This window comes from Balaenoptera physalus (assembly GCF_965194825.1).
Source record: "Balaenoptera physalus genome assembly, chromosome: 7".
Lineage (NCBI taxonomy): Eukaryota > Metazoa > Chordata > Mammalia > Artiodactyla > Balaenopteridae > Balaenoptera > Balaenoptera physalus.
Genome location: NC_138886.1, coordinates 116,803,313 through 116,826,313, shown reverse-complemented (window position 1 = coordinate 116,826,313; position 23,001 = coordinate 116,803,313). Strand labels below are relative to the sequence as shown.

The 23,001-nt window shown below is 35.3% G+C and overlaps 1 protein-coding gene across 2 annotated transcripts in view; it reads right to left on the bottom strand.

Moving 5' to 3' along the window:
- Positions 1-23,001, bottom strand: part of FBXO8 (F-box protein 8) — a 49,355-nt gene that overhangs the window by 23,561 nt on the left and 2,793 nt on the right. The window contains exons 2-3 of one of the 2 annotated variants that reach the window (XM_082469018.1): positions 10,818-11,154; positions 8,381-8,507 (exon numbers count right to left, since the gene is read on the bottom strand). In XM_082469018.1, the coding sequence (XP_082325144.1) occupies positions 8,381-8,507; positions 10,818-11,146 (456 nt within the window). In that variant the 5' untranslated portion in view covers positions 11,147-11,154. Of the gene's footprint in view, positions 1-5,454; positions 5,480-8,380; positions 8,508-10,817; positions 11,155-23,001 lie in introns of those variants that run through there. The other variant, XM_082469019.1, reaches the window with a different exon arrangement.

Below are 23,001 nucleotides of genomic sequence, written 5' to 3'. Positions count from 1 at the left end.
ACCCATCAGGTGGTTTGAGTGATGAATAAACTATGGAATACTCCAGGCCTGAATCTTTTCCAATTAGATACAGACTAGCAAGCAGCCTGGGAAACTGATTCTCTTTGAAGCTTCTGAAAGGTTTATCCTGAGTCTACTAATGTCTTTCTATGGACTGATTCTAAACCACATGCTGGAATGCCTCTTGCAGACAAGGAAGGGTAAGGGAGGGTGGCCACAGATATAGTATGGTCAGGGCAGAGTGTAAAATAAAGTTGACCTCATAGACACAGGAGAAAGTTTTCTTCTTAATCATAAAACCAACACATGACAGATCAGATTGAAACAGACAGAAACATACATCCATATATACCCACACATACATCATGTTGCCCTGAAGAGAGTTAATGGCCTCTAGTTTAGTATGACTTGACCAGCTGTACCTGGCTGAAGGTTATTAACTTATTGAGAGGACAATATTCAGTGTCTAAGAGGCATAATTTTGCCCTTTGACGCTAAGGATGATCAAGGTAAAGGGACTTTGCCAATGAACGTGAGTGTTTTAGGTCTTCGGGGTAAATCATCTTTATAGAGGAGAAGCTATATTTGGTGAGGGACTCCTCTCATTGTCAACTAGCTCTTTTTACCCTAAACTCTCATCAGCAAACTGGAGATAAAATTAACTTGCTAATGAGAATTAGCAATGCTTATTTTTATGAACAAATTTTTGTTCAGGATTTCACATCAAACTCCTATGAGTTTGGGTAACAGCAGTGACGATGATATGATATGATGATGCAGCGTTAGGATGTCTTGATTACAAACATAGGAACCTCCATTCACAAAAAGTACAGGGATTTATTACCTTGTATAAGGAATCCCAAACTACTAAGGCTCCAGGTTTTTAGGTTCACACATGGCATCATGGGACCCAATTCTTTCCTTCCAATGTGCTATTCTTGGTGTGTTGTTAACAACCTGCATGGCTTCAAGGTGGCCGCAGGTGTTCCTGTCACCGCATCCTTATATACCGATGTCCAGAACTTTGCGTGTGCATATACAGTACTCTTTTGTCACAGGGTCTGTGTCATAGGTCAGAACTGGATTACACGGATGTCATGGAAGCCAAGGGGAATGGAAGTGACATGATTAGCTTGGGATAATCTATATTTAGCTCCTGAGGAATGAAGCCAGCCTCTCAGCTGGTCGAGGTTCTTTATCTAGTGAGGAGTGTTAAGTGATGGGATTTAAACACTGCCCCTACAGGACTACTGTGATTTTTCAAAAATAACTTTCACAATTGAATATAATGGAATTAGAAGAACTCTAGACATCTCCTGAGTTCCACTTATATCCTTTTGTTTTTCCACACTGGGTAGCAGTAACTATTTCCTTCTGGTAATCAGGCTCAGTCACTTCAACCACAACATAATTATCTACCCTCATACCTTTTTAATTTTTTCCTTTTGGTCTGTTTGCTCAGTGGCAGGAGGACTAAAATGGCAAGAAGGTAGCCTCCGCAAGCAGTTTGAATTGTTGTGACTCTGGTGTCAGTATTCCTGCCTTGAGTATTAAGGTCTCTAAACCAGCAGAGCCCCAGAAATAAGCGAAGGAAAATCACAAATTTTTCAAGTGGCTCACTAGTGAAAATAGTGGTGCAGATGCTTGGATGCCTTCCCAAAGGCCGTCTCGCTCCTTCACTGCTTCTAGCATCTCAGCCACAGTTGCTAAATCATGTTAAGTCTAAGCCAATCACATAACCCTTTCTATTCTGTTCTCTACTGGTCTACGGGTGTTCATGTGATTCAGTTCTCGTGAACTGAAGGCTCCCGAAAAGAATTTTTTCTCTCTAATAAGCATAAGGAATTTGAGGAGGGAGTTTGCCCCCTTTCTTTGTGCTGAGGGTACTTTCATATGAGAATGTGATATCTTGAGTAGTGGCAGCTACTTTGTTATCAAGAGAGGGCAAAAGTCAACACACTGAGGTCCCATGGTGAGATCACTGTATCACTGAAATAACTCTGGGATACCCATTCTGGGTGTCCTCTGAAGTAAATAAATTTATATGGTTTAAGCCATTATTAGGTTCTCTCTTCTTTCAAGCCAAAAACACCCTAGATGAAACATACAGGGAAGGTGGGTACTACAGGTAGCAGATCATACTGAGTGGAGCAGCCTAGTGCAGGGCACTGAGGACCCAATTATTCCTATATATTTTTTTTTAATTAATTTTTAAAACATCTTTATTGGAGTATAATTGCTTTACAATGGTGTGTTAGTTTCTGCTGTATAACAAAGTGTATCAGCTATACGTATACATACATCCCCATATCTCCTTCTTGCATCTCCCTCCCACCCTCCCTAGCCCACCCCTCTAGGTGGATACAAAGCACCGAGCTGATCTCCCTGTGCTATGCGGCTGCTTCCCACTAGCTATCTATTTTACATTTGGTAGTGTATATAATAAGTCCTTGCTACTCTCTCACTTCGTTCCAGCTTACCCTTCCCCCTCCCCGTGTCCTCAAGTCCATTCTCTATGTCTGTGTCTTTATTCTTGTCCTGTCCCTAAGTTCTTCAGAACCTTTTTTTTTTTTTTTAGATTCCATATATATGCGTTAGCATACAGTATTTGTTTTTCTCTTTCTGACTTACTTTACTCTGTATGACAGTCTCTAGGTCCATCCACCTCACTACAAACAACTCAATTTCGTTTCTTTTTATGGCTGAGTAATATTCCATTGTATATACGTGCCACATCTTCTTTATCCATTCATCTGTCGATGGACACTTAGGTTGCTTCCATGTCCTGGTTATTGTAAATAGAGCTGCAATGAACACTGTGGTGCATGACTCTTTTTGAATTATGGTTTTCTCAGGGTATATGCCCAGTAGTGGGATTGCTGGGTCGTACGGTAGTTCTATTTTTAGTTTTTTAAGGAACCTCCATACTGTTCTCCATAGTGGCTGTATCAATTTACATTCCCACCAACAGTGCCAAGAGGGTTCCCTTTTCTCCGCACCCTTTCCAGCATTTATCGTTTGTAGACTTTTTGATGATGGCCATTCTGACCGGTGTGAGGTGATACCTCATTGTAGTTTTGATTTACATTTCTCTAATGATTAGTGATGTTGAGCATCCTTTCATGTGTTTGTTGGCAATCTGTTTATCTTCTTTGGAGAAATGTCTATTTAGGTCTTCCACCCATTTTTGGATTGGGTTGTTTGTTTTTTTGATATTGAGCTGCATGAGCTGCTTGTATATTTTGGAAATTAATCCTTTGTCAGTTGCTTCATTTGCAAATATTTTCTCCCATTGTGCATGTTGTCTTTTCATCTTGTTTATGGTTTCCTTTGCTGTGTAAAAGCTTTTAAGTTTGATTAGGTCCCATTCGTTTATTTTTGTTTTTATTTCCACTTCTCTAGGAGGTGAGTCAAAAAGGATCTTGCTGTGATTTATGTCATAGAGTGTTCTGCCTATGTTTTCCTCCAGGAGTTTATAATGTCTGGCCTTACATTTAGGTCCTAGATATATTTTAGTTTTTAATATTAGCTAAGAACTTAGGCATTCTCTCTTTCTTCATGCTATGAGGCACTGTTCAAAGTATACCCATTTTATTGTCAACCTGGCTCAGGTTCTACTATCTACAGCTTAAGTTTATTCCTGAGAGACTGATCTAATTTCAGTGGAAAGATAAAGTCAAATTTCTAGACCTGTAGAACTAAGGATAAAACCTCAAAAGGCAGTACGTTTGCCGAACTAAAAAGCATCTAGCAGCCTGTCAACCTTCCCTGGGAATACTCCTGTGTTGCAGGAGACTTAATAGAGTTAGTGTAGAGAACGAGATACCAAGGATATAATGATGAATGATCTGTTCCAAGTTATTTGACACAGATACTTAATCAATGTCTACATGTAGTTACTTGAATACAATATTGTTATCAGGTTTGTCATCCTACTCTTACTTTCCAAACTAACGTTTTCCTTAACATGTTAGACTACAATCAAAATACAGAACAGACAGAATACAGACAGAAGAGTCTTGGTTGTCAAGACTCAACTCTGTTTTATTTTATTTTTTTGTAATTGATACTCTCAGACCAAAAGAAAGAGAACAAATAATTATAGATCCATAGACTTTCAATAAAAAGAAGATTACAGGTAAAATAAACATCAGATAGCTGTCAGTGAACAACAGGATATTTCAATCATTCAAGCCAGGTGTCTATGCATTTAAGAACACATATTCATTTACACATAGAAAGACTGCAGATAATCTACACTAGTGTATCTCAGAATGTGTTCCCTGGAATGTTACTTTATACTCCCCCCACCCCGCCCACCTGCCAAAAAGACACTATGTCAAATAAACCTGCATAATACTGCATACAATACCCTCCTCTTAGATATTCACAATGTGCATCAGTATATTACAGGCTTTGACAAGTTATTCTGTAAAGAAGCCAACTAATCACAACCTATCATGGTCAAATTTATTAGACTTGGGAAATCCTTTGACTAGGTCCATTATCCTGTGGAATAATTATTACAAAGAATACATTTGGGAAATGTGTAAATTCTGATGATATCAGGGTTTTGTATCTCCAGGAATCAAAGTTATTTTTCATCATTGTTTCTATGCTATGAAGTAACGGCAATGAACATTTTGCTGCTGTATACTGGAGCAAAAAGTAAGATTTAATATACAAGATACTGTAAAATCTGAGTATAAACACCTGAGATCTTTTCTATAACGGAGAACTCCTCCAAGTTTCCTGTTTATATTTTAGCTGGTCCAACAACAAAAAGAAGACGATATCTCAAAAGCAGTTTGTGCATACATTTCCATCTAAAACATATGTTTAGGTCAAATTTAAAATGTTTCTTCTAATAGATTCTAGTCCAGATCAATCTAATAGAATGCATACGGGTCTTTCTATATGAACACAGGAAAAATGTGCTTACATAGTTCTAAAAAAGACTTCTTTTACCTGACCCCAATGAGGATATAATTTTTAAAATTTATAAACATATTTATAGAAATATGAAAAAAAATAAACCTATAAAATAAAGTTAAACCACATTCACTACCAATTTCAGAAACTCTAGTTTTAAAAATAACTATGTCAAGAAAAAGTTTAATACTAAATGGAGCACAGGGAATATAGCTTACTGGCCGATAAGTAAAATTACTTTATTATAATACTGCTGTGGAATAAAATCACACACGTAACTTGTACATGCAGGGGAAATACAGCCTAATGTAAACAGATGGTTTTTAGCACATTCCTTTACTAGAATGTGGTCACCTGCCACAAGTACACAAGCTCATGCATAAGATCAAGACTTTACATACAGCTGAGATCACAATGTCATGCATATAACAGCAGCGTGCTAGACAATCGTACCACAAACTGTGCGGAAGTTCTCCCCCACCCCATAAGCCACTGCCAGCAGCTGCTGTGGAGTTTGGTTACCCATATCCGTGACATGAACGATGTCCTTTGGAGAATCTCGTTCCCTGTGGCTGTAAGTATTCTTATTTTTATAATATTTTAATGATGCTTGCTATCAAAATGTTAAGTACAGAACTAGAAATTATGGAAAAGTAGACTTGTTACAATGCTGAACAATTATATACATCTTAATCTCAGGTACTTACAATAAACACCACTTACATTTAAACATATCATCAAAAATAATTTACTTCTCAGGCTTAAACGAACCCAAATAACACATCTGATGACAGTGCTCCAGTGAAGGGGGAAAAAAAAATCAACCTCCATAAAGTACTTCCTGATTGCTGGCACTAAAAAATCATGGCAAGAGTCATTCTTAAGACCTGGCTAAAGTATGACTCATTGTAGGTAAGTTCTATATAAAAACACCTATTAGGATAATCTTTCAATTATATTTTGGTTGGATAAACAACCAAATTGATACTGATTATTTATTAGTCAATGAGAGCAAGTGTGGAATAGTTATCAAAATACTTCTCCTCATTTCCCTGCACCTACAAGTGTATTTCAATGTCCTTCCATGCTTTTTTTATGTCCTAAGTATATTCTGGTAAAGAGAGAATTCTATTTTGTTATTAGGCGACAGCTGCTTGCTGAGTTACTTATGTCCATAAAAGCATAGAAGCAGAATTCTGGAACCAAAAGTCACTTTGAATGGTTCAGTTCCATGCCGCCTGGCAGCAGTATGTGCCCCTTTCAGAACAGTAAATTCAATACTTCTGGAATGCTCCAGGATATCCCTGAATCAGGCCAGGGAGTAAAGAAAAAAATACAGCCAACTCTCAATAACAATGGTAGGTAGGATGGATAAGTAAAAATCTGAAGATCTAAAAATCTTATTTTAATTAGTAAATTGAATCCCCTCTTTAAGTAAATATTTGACTTAAATTTTTATATATTTTTTTGTCAGATAAAAAGAGGACTTTAATTTTGCCTCTTTTCTCTGGCCCCCCGCCCAAACACTCTAGAGGAGGTGTAACAAGAACTCTATAGTCTGATATATGTAGCTGCAAAGATGGAAACATATTTTGACATCTAGCTTTCCCAATTTAGATATTTAAAACTACCCATATCATATTCTAGTATAGAAGGGCCTATCTACAGTTTCATCTTTGCATATTAAGGATGTTTTATAACTTGTTTAATAATTGGTACTCTTTTAGTGAGGAATGACTACTTACCATAATCAATATGAGCAATCACATCCAACTTGTCTGACTTTGAAAATCTATAACTCAGTACTTACCAAGTTACACTTTCCTTAGAATGTAAACATTTGCAAGTGATATGAATTGAAGATGACAGTTTTACTCAACACTGGTGTTAATTCATGACTGGAGCCAGTATGCCTTGATAAACTGGGCATAAGACAGGGCATGTAATAGCTGCCTTTCCTGATTCCTGCGTATCTGGAGTAAAACACTGTATTACTCTGCCCCAGTTCTTCTCCAGTAATCATCATTCAATTAACTCAAGATACTGATGCAAAATATTTCTTATTATACTGCTAGTCATATGAACTGTTTTAATTAGCAACATCCATATTATATTGGTTTCAAATCTGTAATTTGAACTTTAACTTCTTATAAATCATTCTACTTTCATTAAAAGTATCAGTCTTCTATTCACTGAAAGTAAAAACTGGTGAAAGAGAACAAATATAACATATTTGTTGCTTATAACATATTTGCTTTATAACATATATACTTTGCTGTATTTGGGCTAAGACTTAACTGATGATGTATATGTATTAGTAAACCTTTGTAGCAGTGTTATATTTTTATTCATGTACAAGAAAAATTTAACAGAGAAATCATATATAATAAGCAAAAGTAAATTTAATTACAAAATGTCATTTGTATTATTATGTGCATATTTATAAGATCAGTAGCTCTTTAATATTAATAAAAGAATATTAATATTAAGGTAACTAGGGAGTCCTTAATACCTCTACAACAAATGAAGAAAGTTGGTTTTTGAAAATTAAATAAATTAAAATAACTGCCAGATAAATTTTTCCATAGAAAATGATCGACCCATAAGTATTAGTTCTGAGTGTTACATAATTTCTATTAGATTTCTAAGAATAAGTCTAGTAGATACTTAAATATTTCTGAAACTCTGAACCTTTCCAGAATATATTAAAATAAGAACAGGGGTGAGGGGGAATCAGAGAAAGAACTGTCTTCACATTTTGATCACTCATATATTATGTTAAGAAATAATTAAATAATTAGTTAATTTCAAACAGTTCTTTTTGCTTCTCCCACTCTCTCTGCTCTCTATTTGTGTTTGCTTATTGTCTTAAGAAAAAAAGAATTAAAGAATTAATGCAAAAAAGAAATAAACACATTTAGGAATTGGAAAAAAAAAAAGAATTAATGCAAAATTATTCAGTTTTATAACAGAATCTATAAGTTGTTTCTATGCCATCATGTATTAGATTGTTAAAGGCATTATTTAAAGACATTTTGATGTGTCACAAACTAGAAAAATGTCCTTTGTGATTATCTCTGATAAAAATAGCATTGTTACTAAATGGACATGATGAAACAAAGTAAATGCTGCAGATAAAGTTTGATGAACATATTTTGTGCTCTCGACTTATAATGTAGTAGTATCTCAACCAAGTCCAGTGGAGGGCTGCATATATGTCATGGAAGCTGCCATACAAAGTGAGCCGGTAGCAAGGTTAGAACATGACATGGTAAGGTAAAAAGAAATGACTAAGTCACACAGCAATAACTTCAAATACCGGGCTTTGCAGTGATTGAAAAGTCATGTTCAGTGACTTGTAATTTACTTGCAAGTTTATTATGTTGGAAAGCTGCCGCAAGACAACAATAAAGTTCAACTGTTACAAATATTCAAATTCTTCACTGACCTCATCTGGGTTGGCATTAAAGGTGAGGCTGCCTTCATCCAGCTGCATGTACAATTTTCTAAAAGAAAATCCTAGAGGTGGGTTCTTATTGTATATGGAACAGTGACCCCAAGTGGATTTACACAACCTGTAAGTAAGATAAAATCGGATGAGAAAACATGACCATATTGAATTCTTCTAAGTTAAACATGTATATATATGATAAAATAGTGATATGAAATAACATAAAATTGGATTTTACAGCTCTAATGTATAAAATGTTTACTTTTATACTTGTTTTATTTGTTTACCAGAGTAAGATAGACAAATGCCTTCAATTTAGCAATTTTGACAGCACTTAATAAATGTGAGTTACAAAGATTAGTAATATTCGTGAGTCCTACTGAAGTTAAACATAAATAATGATGATGATGATGATAGCCAACATTTACCAAGTGCTTACTAGATGCCAGGCACTATTTAAAGCATTTCAATAGTATTAACTTGCTCAGTCTTTACAACAATCCCATGATTTGGTGCTACAGATAAAGAAACAGACACCATAAAAAAGCTGCCCAGGGAAACACAGCTTGATCTGAATCCAAGGAGCTTACTCCTGAGTTTGCAGTCTTAACCAAGAGTTTAAACAGAATTAAGCAACTATGTGCTCTATTGCGAAATATAACTGAATCGGTGGAAGGAGGAAGGTTGCTGGGCAGAGGGAGAAATTGTAATGCTATAACTTCAATACTTAAATGAAAAGTTGCAACATTAAGCTTAGCAGTTTTTAAGATACTGCTTCAAAACGCTGTTTGTTTACTATCACAACTATATATGATTGTTTACAAAATCTGTAACACTTAAAATGCTAATGGTTCATACCTCAAAACACACTGTTTCTAGACACTGGTATACCTGTTTCCAACTCTGTTTGAGGCATTAGCTCCTGGTTGTTATTTGAAAGCTAACGTTTCATCTTATTACAATGCCTGGAAATTCTGGATGTATACCATATTTTCACTTTCTGATATTCATCATTGATTTCTGGCTCAAACTTCCCTCTTTTCTCACACACACAGCTTACAAGAAAACAAGAAAGTTACCATCTCAGCCTGTAACATCAAAATTTCTGAGGATAGTGGGTAAAATATCTAATTTTATATGGGAATATCTTCTTAATAGTTAATTTATATCCTTGCATTATTTTTACCATCCAAATGAAATCACTGATCTCATAACAATGAGTTTAGTAACTTGTTTAGAAAATTATCACTATTTTAGCAGTCTCTTTAATCTAGTACCATGCTTTTGATTTTATTACTAAGCTACGTGAAAGCAACAGAACCTCTCAACATCCAAATTAAAAAAACAAAAAACTAAGCTAGCCTTTAATTTATCACTAAGAAAAAAAAAAAATCCAAGCGTCAGATATATAGGCATAATTATGTGGTTAACACTAAAGGAAGCATTTCTTTTAAATATGAACAATCCAAATTTAAATCCCAAATGAAAACTACATTCTGATTGAGTTCATATAAGCACAAAAATAAACTCTTCTACAAAGTTCAAATATAGGATCATAAATTAAGTTTGATGGGAATACTAAAGTGTAGAAAAGAGGTTATAAATAAAAGTGAGCCAGTTTTAAAGTACTTTACTTTCCTCTTACACTGAACAATTAAAAATTAATAACTATACTTTAAACATTACTAATAGAATTTCCTCTCACTTCCACAGTAACTTCATTATGACAAGACAAGGGAAGAATAACAAGATGATACTGATGAGTTTTAGTTATTTGAAGGTTGAGAAATGAACTACATAATTAATACTATAATTCTGTAGCATCGGGAAGCCTGAGTTAAAAATGTCGTTGTTGGTAATACATTTTTACTAAAGTTTGGCTATTTAGGTAATTGATTCTCTCCATAAATTTTCATTGAAAAAAATGGTTTTAAAGTCTCAGAAAACCTGTTTTTAGACATGTTTTACTCTGTTCAGAAGTTTCATTTTAAAATAATGAGACTTAAATAAACTTTGGTAAAGAATGCTAGAAAACCCAAGATTCAATGATTCTTTCATTTTCATGACTCATGTATACTATCTATTAAGGAGTAACTTAGGTTCCATAGATTCTATTGCACCAAAAGTTCTTAGATTTATAGCTTAAATTTAAACTGGTAAAAGAACTGCTGAAATTTCTACAGTCTACTTTCACTTCAGCAAGTAGATTATCTCTTTGCTTTCTAATATTTGCCTAATTCATTGAACAAATAGTGGTTAGAAAATATAAAAAGTAGATGAAATATTCACCAGGTAAAGTTTATGCTAACAAGCAGCACCAACCCCCCCCCCCCAAAACAAACAAACAAACAAACACAAAAAGCAAAAAACCCACAACCTGTAGGCAAGATTCTACTTAGAGCTATCTGGATCAAACACGGTGGGCTGAACTTACCCTTGCCAGAGAAGCTCGTCATTGGCCAGGTCCTGCCAAACACAGGAAGCTAAGCAGAGATCAGTTGCATTCAGGTAGGACAAGATGGTAAGGCTTAGCTCGGGAGGCAGCATTTCCAAATTAATGAACCCTTCCTGTTCTTTCGATTTCCTTGTCTTCAAAAGATGATATATATCAATGCCCCCTTGGACTTGTTTGCGATGACTGGTGTTGGCGAGGCTGCTGGCAGCCATCCTCCTGCCCTGCTCTCTGCTGAGGTAGCCTTGCTCACTGTAGCCTTGCTGCTGTAGCTGCTGGTTTCTGGCCACTCTCCACAGCCCCTGACCCATCTGCGAGCCTGGGAGAAAGCCAGAATGGAGTAAGAAGGCGACATTAGGAAAGTAATCCACCTCTCCCTGCGGTACAACACGTCTACATGAAGCATTCATTTATCAGAATTAACACTGCTCATTAAAGCATATTAAATGGAGTAGGAAATTACGAATAGTTGGAACACAGTAAGTATGAAACTTGGATGGAGAACTATTTAGTTTGATTATCACCTTTATCTCAGTTTGCTAACCACTTTTAAAGTCCACAGGTGACATAATCATTTTTCACGAGGTAAGATTTAAAAGTTACTGACGTCTTAAAGACTCTTACAAATTATAATTATGTGGACTTATGGGCCAGTATTAAATACAACTCTGATCAGAGCACAGGACTTCACTTAAAAGACCTGTACACCCTGCTTTTTATCACAACCCAGGCTAAGCTAAGCTAGGCCCTTTTAACCAAATTCCCAGATGCATAACAGCTGTGAAACAGGCTTTTCGTTTAATTCTTGCCAGTCTGCTCTTAAGTTGTAGGCTGTAATAAAATGTAACATAGGCCCTGAAGTCTAATTCAGAAACCTTATAAATTAGACACGTAGGACTCCATGATAAAGAGCTCAGTAGTGACTATTTGGTTCTGTTGCTGCTTTAAATACAAATCATAATTTAGACTAATTTTCCAGTTCTTCTCCAGGAGCCCTATGGACTCCTCAGAGGTACCTGGGAGAAGGCAGGAGAAGGGATGCGAGTGCTGTCGTCTCTTCTCTCTCCACTTGACCTCCAACCAAGGTAGCTCTACAGTTATCTCTTACAGTATCAGACTTCCTCATATACAAATATTTAGAAGACTATTGGCCTAGACTTTCTATGTCACTTGGTTTTGCAAATAAGTAACTTTTCCTGGGCAAATAAATTCACTGAGAAAAATGAAACCAGGAAGAGCTTTTAACTAACACAAATAATTATTTTCATGATCTCTTTTACAAACAAAATATTCTTGTTTTAAAAGCCCAAGTTGACTACTGGGACGTGTGTGTTTTAAAAATTTGGAGGAAGAAATGGATTTTTGTTCAAAATCATTAAAATAAATTTCAGAGCGTGACCTAACCTTAAAATATAGTATTGTTTTAATTGGCTGCTTACAATAAGGAGTAATAATCAAAAAATAAAAAAGCAACCCCTCCCCAAGTCCACTGGTGACCAGAAATTCTGAAAATTATTAGGAATAATTTGAAAATTGAGTAGAATTTCAAAGAAAGTCACAGATTATTTTTTCAGTATTTAAAAAGGCATGTATATTTATTGAATTATTGTCTATTAGTTGGATAATGGCCACTGTAACAGGCTACTTGTTGATTAAAACAGAAAAAACAGTCCAGGATAATTTTTCACTCTTTGTCCTTACTGTGAACTGCTTGGAAATCCAAAAGCTTAAGCTATAAAGAGATGCAGGAGGGAGGATACAGAGAGAAGGAACATATTAGTAATTTTTAAATGTGGGGAAGTTTGTTTTTGCAAAGAAACCACAAAAGGTAGTAACTTTTCCTCCCTACGACACATACTACCATAATGGTAGCAGTTCCTGAAGTAGTGGTTAAGCTATTAATAATTAAATTCTTATTTTCTATTAGAATGATTGAAATCCCAAACTGACAACACCAAATGCTGGCAAGGACGTGTGAATTCAAAATGGTACAGTCACTTTGGAAGACAGTTTGACAGTTTCTTACAAAAATAAACATACTTTTACCATATGGTCCAGCATTTATGCTCCTTGGTATCTACCCAAATAAGTTGGGAACTCATGTCCACACAAAAACCTGCACACAAACCTGCAGCTTTAGTCATAATTACCAAAACTTATAAGCAATCAAGCTGTCCTTCAGCAGGTGAATGGATAATTTACTGTGGTACATCCAGACAATGGAATGTTTAGTGCTAGAAAGAAATGAGCTATCAAGCCATGAAAAGATATGGAAGAAACTTAAATGGATATTACTAAGTGAAAGCAGCTGATCTGAAAATGCTATGTAATATGTGATTCCAATTATAAGACATTCTAGAAAAGGCAAAACTACAGACAGTAAATTAACACAGAAAAAAATACAGAATATCAACAAAAATTTGTAAGGAGCTATAAGTTTCCTTAATGTTTAAATATGCTATGTCATGTTACAACATAAGTACAACTTAATTTTGACACAAAAGACTCATAAACATTTTAAAATTTTTATCATAGCCATTTCTCTGTTTATCTTAGCAAGAAAATATCTAGAAATTGAACTGATTGCTAAGCTCATCCAGTATATCTGTTGTCATTTTAGATAATTATATTTATTCTTCTCTTTTGCATTTGCAGCACTAAAGGTAAATAATCAAACATGGTGACTGTGATGTCTGAAGCCTCAAGATTTAGGGCATTTAACATCAATTTTGTATGCACTTTCCCTACAACATCTTTCTAGTGGCATATGGTTAGGCAGCTGTTATTACTCTCAGGGATGTTGCTAGGTAACACAGAACCAGGGTGATTTCCCCAGGCTCTGGACTTTAATGGGGATCACTTAAATAGAGCACTGGATAAAGTGATTCGGAAAGCATCCAGCAGGTAGAAAAGAGGTTAAGCCAACAGCTGGTTCTTAGGATTAAAAAAAGTTGATGGGGAGGGTGGAGGTTTGAGGCTCATCTACACGTGATTCAGACAAAGAAAACTGCATTCTCTATTCTTCTACTGCTAAATAATACTGCAAATTACCCTTGTGGGACGTCTTTTTCCCTTTAAAGCAGTTCTTGATACGGAGCAAGAACACAGTATGATAAATCACTTGAGAAGGATTGCTATCATATATTTATCCTTTGGAGAAAGGAAAGCACGTCTACAGTGTTCCACCCCACTCCCAGTCTTCCTTAGGGTAATAGTGGTGTGGAATGTGGGTAGAACTGTCAGAAAAGTGATAAAACTCTCAAAAAGACATGAGATCCACTACAGAAGTTGTGAAGCGAGTCACGGAGGGAGCATAGTGCTGTGGACTCTGAAGTTGAACAGACTTGAGTTCAAGTCCTGACTTCACTGATGAGGGAATTTACTTGACTAGTCTAAGCTTTGCTTTCCTCATATTTAAGGTGATAATTTGCACATAATATAGTGGTAATACACATAGCTCAGAGGGCTGTTGTATTAAATATTACATATAAAGTGCACTTCACAGCTAATAATAAAATGTTAGCTCACTTGTTTTGACAAAACCATATTTTCATAGAGTGAAAATGATGAGCATTTCAGTAAAACTTATTGAATGATTCTTCAATTATCACATAAAAAAACAAATCCATGAGTGAGTCTACACTGATGATCACTAAATATTACATAAAGAAAGGAAAGCTCTTCCTTATAGTAAAATTCTGAATAATGAGTTAGAAAAATCATCATTTAACTACCATCGTAGAAAAACTAATTCTTAAGGCAAGAATTATCAGTGGGTGCTGAATCTGGAGTTTGATAAAGAATGGAAGATTTACAGAGTCTCAAAGTACCTCCCCACATATATTACTCATTAATTACAAAAAGAAATTAAGAAATCAGACAATATTTAACCAAGTGTTCAAACTTAACATTTACCAATAAGAGACAAATGGACATATATGCCTCTCTGGACATGACACCCTGAGAAGGATATAACAATTATACAGTACTCCGGCCAAAAATGTATAACATTTATCTAATCATGAGGAATATCAGAGAAACCCAAGAGTCTATAAATAATCTTTTTTTTTCCTTCAAAATTGCCAGTGCTGTGAAGATAAAGAAAGGAATCATTCCAGATTAAAGGAGACTGAAAAGCATGACGTCTAAATGCAGTGTGTGGACTGGATCTTACAGTGAAAAGAAAGTGCTAGAAAGGACATTATTGGGATAACTGAAAAACTAGACATATGGGCTGTAGATTGGATAAAAATACTTATATGAATGTCAACTTTTCTGAATTTGATAACTGTACAGCGGTTTTGTCAGAGTATATTCTTGTTCTTTAGGAAAAACACTGAATTATTAAGGCATAATGTATACGACTTAGTCTCAAATGGTTCAGAAAAACAGAAACATCTGTCTCTATGCAGAGAGAATGTTAACGCAATGTTGCAAAATGTTTAAAATTGGTGAATCTGGGTAAAAGGTACACACCAGTTGTTTTTATTAATAGTACAACCTTTCTGTAAACAGAAATCTCCTGATTGAGGAATCCAAGCATGTGAAATTTGAAAATAACTGAGTTTGATGTGCACTAAGTATAAGAATTACTGCCCTACGAGCTTAGCGTCTTACAGACTGAAAACCATCACTAAGGAGATAAATGCTCAGCATCACAGTTTAAGAGTAGTAGGAGACCCCTGTCAAGGCAAACATCAAAATACTAAGAATTATTCTTGCCAGTTGTGATAGAAAATTTTCTTTTAAAGGCTGAAGAAGTATTTTTAAAGAAAGTAGGGGAAAAAAAATACCCCTTTAACTTTGCGTGTGCAGATTTAAGGCTTGGAATTCCTGGCTGTGTTCCCTCCTTTCATACATAATATTATGTGCACAGTATTTTTAACATAATATTTAATAATATAAATATTAAACCATAATATTGTTATTGTACTCTAAACCACAATTTATTTAGTACTTACTCTATGCTAAGCACTGTGGAAGTTTTAATACATTATCTCATTTTTGTCCTCAAAACAACCTTCATAGGTAGATAGTATTCTAATTTTATAGCTGAAGAAATAGTGACTCAGAGAGATTAAGCAACTTTGCTCAAGATCTCAGAGCTGGCAAATGGAAAACTTAGGATTCCATCTCAGGTCTGTCTGAGTCCAAAGGTTAGTCTTAACCACCAAATCTTATGCCCAGAACTGGCAAAGACGATCCACCACCTGCTTCTTCATCACTAGCTCTCATCTCTTCTCCCTCTGTCACTGCTTATTACCTCCACGCTGCTCCCAGCTGCAGCCTCTCTTTAGGCTACTGTTCTTGTGGAAAGCACATACACTTTGATGTGAAAAAAGTTCAAACTACCACACAGAATCTGTTTAGCTTATAGTCTGTGGTACTCATTTTCCTCACCAGATAAACAGTGAATAAGTCTTATCCCATAGAACTTAGAGGGGTTAAGAGAACCTAAGCCATAAGGAATTTATCATAACAGGTGGTTTTGTAGTCACCACTCAGTCCCCTTTAAATGATGACTCTTATTTATTTTGGTTCTCCCACTTCAGAGTGCACCTGATTATTCTGGACCTAATGATCTGAGTAGTTATAATCGTGGTTCCAAATTCCATTAATTGAGGATCTGTGAATTTGGAGATGCCATTTATCTTTGCTAGGAGAAAAAAATAACAACTAGTAAATATATAAAGTTAGAAGAAACTAACTTTGCTTAGACTGACACTCTTAGCTTGGCAAATAAGGTCAAGTATTTAGTTATCAGTCAGTGATAACAGAGATACCTTTTTGGCAGGTAAGTACTACCATCACCTTTAATCACTATAGACATGTTTCTAGAAATGAAAACGTTAAGGCTTCATGGGAAGATTCAACATATTAAGAGTCCTTATGGCGGTATCACAAAATAAATCGATTAATAAGAAAGTTCTACTCTAGATCTTTAAGACATCTTCACATCCCCAGGAACTTGAATTATAAAGAGCTTTATGGATAGACTGTCAATTTCTTGGATCTTTGAAATCAATGTTACAACTGTTGAGATCTATATTTTTAAAGCATATTTCTTGATTATAAAATACGAATTAGGGGCTTCCCTGGTGGCGCAGTGGTTAAGAATCTGCCTGCCAATGCAGGGGACATGGGTTCGAGCCCTGGTCTGGGAAGATCCCACATGCCGCGGAGCAACTAAGCCTGTGCACCACAACTACTGAGACTGCGCTCTAGAGCCCACGAGCCGCAACTACTGAGCCTGCGTGCCACAACTACTGAAGCCCGCGCGCCTAGAGCCTGTGCTCCGCAACAAGAGAAGCCACCACAATGAGAAGCCTGCGCACCACAACAAAGAGTAGCCCCCACTCGCCGCAACTAGAGAAAGCCCACGCACAGCAACAAAGACCCAATGCAGCCAAAGATAAATAATAAATAAATTAATTAATTAAAAAAATAAAAATAAAATAAAATACGAATTACTCAAACATATGTTCCTTAAGATGACAATAATTTTGGAACTCACCTCTCATACTGTGCTTTATTATTGTTTATTAAAAGCAATAAAAATTTACAAATATATACAGGTAGTCCTTGCCTTGTACAGTACCAGGCTAACTACTGGATGACAGTTCCATGGGACTGTGCACAGCAAGGCCACAGTCCTAACACTCATGCATTTCAGTTTACATGGTACTGTGCAGAATAAGCACTGCCTGTAAGTACTGAGATGGGGGACTGATTCAACACAGTAGGCTACATGGAAAAATCCAATGTCAAACACAGTGCCTCAGACCTGCAAAGCACTCAGTAAATATTTGTTGACTGCAAGAATGGATGAATGGTAAACAATAAGAAAAACTGAATTAGATGAACCTCGACCTAAATTTCACATCTTTCAAAAAATCATCAGAATGGATCATAGACTTAAATGTAAAGCATAAAAGAATAAAACTTTTAGAAAAATACAGAGAAGGAAATCTTAGGGATCTATGTCTAGGCAAAGAGAGTTCATCAAAAGTACGATCCATAAAAGTAAAAGTTGATAAAGTCGACCTCATCAATATTAAAACTTTTGCTCTTTGAAAGCCCATGTGAAGAAGACAAAAACACAAGCTACAGACTGAGAGAAAATATTTCCAAACCACATATCTGACAAAGGACTAGTATCGAGAATATATAAACAATTTTCGAACTCAACAGCAAAAAAGTCAAACAATTCAATTAAAAAATGAATATAATATTTATAATAGCCAGGACATGGAAACAACCTAAATTTCCATCAACAGATAAATGGATAAAGAAGATGTGGCACATATATACAATGAAATATTACTCAGCCATATAAAGAAACGAAATTGAGTTATTTGTAGTGAGGTGGATGGACCTAGAGTCTGTCATACAGAGTGAAGTCAGAAAGAGAAAAATAAATACCGTATGCTAACACATATATATGGAATCTAAAAAAAAAAAATGGTTCTGAAGAACCTAGGGGCAGGACAGGAATAAAGATGAAGACATAGAGAATGGACTTGAGGACATGGGTTGGGGGGGGAAGGGTAAGCTGGGACGAAGTAAGAGAGTGGATGGACTTATATATACTACCAAATGTAAAATAGATAGTGGGAAGCACCCGCATAGCACAGGGAGATGAGCTCTGTGCTTTGTGTCCACCTAGAGGGGTGGGATAGGGAGGGTGGGAGGGAGATGCAAAAGCGAGGAGATATGCGGATATATGTATACGTATAGCTGATTCACTTTGTTATAAAGCAGAAACTAACACACCATTGTAAAGCAATTATACTCCAATAAAGATGTTAAAAAAGAAAAAATGAACATAAGACATGCACAGATATTTCGGCAAAGAGGACATACAAATGGTATACAATCACATGATAGACGTTCAGCATCATTACCCAGGAGGGAGGTGGGTGTAGTTATAAAAGGGCAGCACCAGGGATCCCGGTGATGTTTGAACGGTTCAGTGTCTTGACTGTGGTGCTGGATATGTGAATCTGCACAGAATCTCATACACACAGATACACATTTGAGCAAAAATAAACTGGGGAATTCTGAATAAGATAGGTGCAATGTATTAATGTCAATATCCTAGTTGTGCTAGTATATAATGATTATGCAATACGTCACTGCCTAGGGAAACTAGGCAAAGTGTACAAGAGATCTCTTGGTATATTTCTTGCAACTGCATGTGTATCTACAATTAACTGGAAAAAAAAAAAGGACAGAGTATTGTACACTTAAAATGGGTGAATTTTACGGTATGTAAATGATACCACAATATAGTTCTTCAAAGAACTAGAGACTCTAATAAACACTCTAAAGAGGGTGACCAAGGACACAGCAAGTCTAGTGTCTATGACAAATAGTTAACTATTTTAGATTTAAGGATATCCAACTAATTATTAAAAATCTATGACCTATGAATCATCTCTGACTTCGTGGAATGTACTGTATAGATTAAAAGAAGACAGAATCTAGGAATAGGAATCCTTAAGGATACAGATCTATAATAATGTTCTGACTCTTTACCTAGGAAGTATCAATAATTGAGTAACGGTATAAATGCAAAAGGACTGATGTGTGCCTGTTACTTGGTCTAATAAAACAAAACCCAGCATAAATGCAAAATACATTAAACAAAATTGGTTTAACTACTCATTAAAAATCAAAGTACATAAACTAATGTGATTTAATTTGGATTGCTTCAATTCAAATTTTATAATATTTCTGATTTGTGGGAATAATGATCTAATTTGGTAAAACTATTTTAAAAATCAGTAAGTTGTTTTATCTCCTTACTACATAGATATCCTTGTTTCTATGAAGATAACAGTGACAATAATAATAGTACTTTTTTTACACATTGACTGGATAATTTAGAAGTCTGTTTTTTTTAATCTAAGTATTTAGGCCTTTTGGTTTTTAAAATTAATATCTAGCTTTATTATGCTGAGACTAGAGAATGTGGGCTCTATGATGTGTGCTTGAGAGAAATGTGTAGGTTTTCTTGACACTGCTACTTTGGAGACTGAATTTAAAGTTGGAGTTCCAGTTATGCCATATGCTGTATGACCTTAGATATTTCAAACGAGGTTTCTGATCTTCGGTTACCTACAAAATAGGGGAAATCACTCCTATCTATTTTACAGGATTGCTATGAGCCTTAACTGAGATAACATATATAAAAGCATCTTTTAATTGGCAAAGCCGTATGTACGCCTTGACTCATTTCCTTTTTTCTAATGCAAAAATCTGAGAAACAGCTATATTTTTCTGACATATTTTGGATGTACTTTTCTCATTTTTTAAAAAAGAAATACAGTGGTAGTCTAAACAAATCTGTTGTAACATAGCACAAAGGCACTTCCACTTAGGACGCAGCATAGATTAGATTAATTACCAAGAACTCTATCAAGTTAATTATTAACGTTTATGAGAACAAAACTTTTCTGTTATTGTAATGTCTTGTTCTCTTTTCAAGAGTAGAGTATTTCCACAAAAAGAATGATAGAGATTACTTTATTAATACCTGTTGGTATATCTAATATAAAATTATCTTTAAAATATATTAAGCAGCTTTAATCAAAACATCCCTATGTAACAAGTTAAACATCAAATAAAGTACTATTCTAGAAGAACACACTGTACCACTGCTTTTAGCAATTTTATGGCACTAAGCATTCAAATAGCACATGCTGTGGAAACAAATATATGTAATAAAGAATGGATAATGCACCATTTAGATGGATGGATGACACGCAGTGGAAGATGGGAAGAACACAAAGCAGCCTGGAGGCCTCAGGAAAGCATTCTGCTTTAGACACTTGTGTTTGAAGCAAACGAGATTCCATAAAGTCTCTTCCTGAGCAAGCAGTGTTAAATCGCGGGTTTGTGATGAGTGACATGAATGAGCTACTTTAAATACTCACTATAAATGGTTAGTTTTCATCAATATTTCTTAAGTGTCTAAATAGTGGGGTTTACAAATAAGAAATTTCCTATCTCAGATAAAGATCTAAAATGTGTACCAAAAGAGTTATCTCTAACATGCAAATTCTACTGCCTTAAAGATGAGGAAATTCACTCATTTATATCTTCTTGGAGATTTTCAATTTTTTTCCAATGAGAAAGTAACAGCTAGATTTTTGGTTACTTTAGGTTTTAAAAATCTTTTTAAGTGTTATCATGTGATATTACTCAAAGGCATAAGAACATGGGAGATTCTGTGAGAAAATATTTTATACATTTATAACCAAATTGGCAGCCCAACATTTACTTCTCTACTTCCAAAAGAGCAGACCACCAAAGTAGTTTAGAACAGACTGAGTAGAGAGGAAAAAAAGAAAAGAAAAAAACCTGATAACCAATCACACTTCTAACATTGAAAGGCAACAACTGTAGAGAAATGAAGGAAGGGTAAGTCCACAAGGAGGTCTTTTTCAGGAGAAAAGGGAAATAGCTAAGTACTAAGAGGTCACAGGGTACATTAAACACATTAAAAAACAAAACAAACAAACAAACAAAAAAACCAGTCATTAAATTTAAAGATCTGGTCCTGCAAGAGCAGTTTTTGCTACTAAAAAGCATACCATTTGTAGGTTTTTTTTTTAACTCAAAAAAGATTTACAATATTACTTTGTTTTCTGAAGGTTTTTTTCCTGTTCTTTAATTTGATTCTGTAATGAGTGTTACCAAATGGCATCTAAACAAATGTAAACATTAAGATGTCACTTAAAATGTAACCAAAAAGCAGAGAATTGGGGGCTTATTTCATTTCACTTATTTCTTCAGCTTCTTTTGCAAGAGATGTTCCACTGTCTGTTTTAACTTTCAAATAAAATAAATTTATTAAATTTCTCACTGGCATTATTTTTAATTACACTGATCCTTTAACTGCACTCTTTCCTCAACCCAACTGCAGTCAGCAGTGGTCACGGCAGCACATCCCAACCCACCTCCTCAGGGCACACCACACTCCACGCCCACTGACTGCAAGGCCGTTCCTATGAGAGCTGTGGAATTAAAAAACAAAACGATGTGTTTATTAATGCCACTAAACTGTACACTTAAAAATGGCTAAGATGGTAAATTTCATGTTATGCATATTTCACCATAATAAAAAAAAATGGGGAAAAAAAACCAAAACAAAAACTGTAATTCTCACTGAATTGCTTTTACACAAATAAGACAAGGTACTAACATAAAATAAATATTGACAGCAGCCAATAGGAAAGTCAGAAGTGAGATGAGAAAACATCTAACAATGAAAACAGACTGACACAAAACATGCGCTTGATTCAGGCTCCTTCAACTAGTTGTGAGTAGAGGGCACAATACTCAAAGCCTCACTTTCCTCACTAGTAAAAAGCGGGTTTTGAACTTGATGATCCCCAAGTTCTCTTTTTGCTATAAAATTCTATGATCCTATAAAAATGAGAAAATCCTAAAAAATTAAAATAAAAGGAAGAGGTGATGGAGATGGACGTGTGTGTGCCTGTGCATGTGTATTTAGCATCTGTCCTTTCCATCTCTTTCCCCCCATGCCCATGACTTCTACAAATCACTGCTCAGGATGAGCAGATAGGGGCTCTCCAAGCGTGGCTCACTTGCTAAAATCTTGTTCCTTCTTTCAAATAGCTTATGAAATCCCCTGCAATCTGTTCTTGCAGAATACACAAACTGCTGATCACAGAGCTAAACTCTCAAACAGCCTAAACTTGAAAGCAAATATCTTATCTCATCTCTATCTACATCACAAAAGCACTTGCCCTAAACAGAATATAAACTCATTCAAGTTTCACTGGAGACTCTATGTCAATAAATGTCAGAAAAACAAAACCACGAGAAAAAAATAAAGAAATGGGGAATATAAATTTCTAGACGTGGATATACTTCATTAAAGTTGTTTTAAAATAGTAAGTAAAATAATTCAGTGGAAAGGCAACATGAGTTAGATGTATAATTCATAGACTTCATGTTAATGATTTTGACACATTATCATAGGTCAGCCAATGGATTAGCCTCAGTTTCCAAATCTGAATCAAAATGTAGGAAAAAAAGAGAGTTGTATCAATACATAGCAGTTGGTTAAGTAATGAACGATAAAATCATAAATTTGAATGACTAATTTCAATGCTTTGTGATCAAAGAAAAGGTA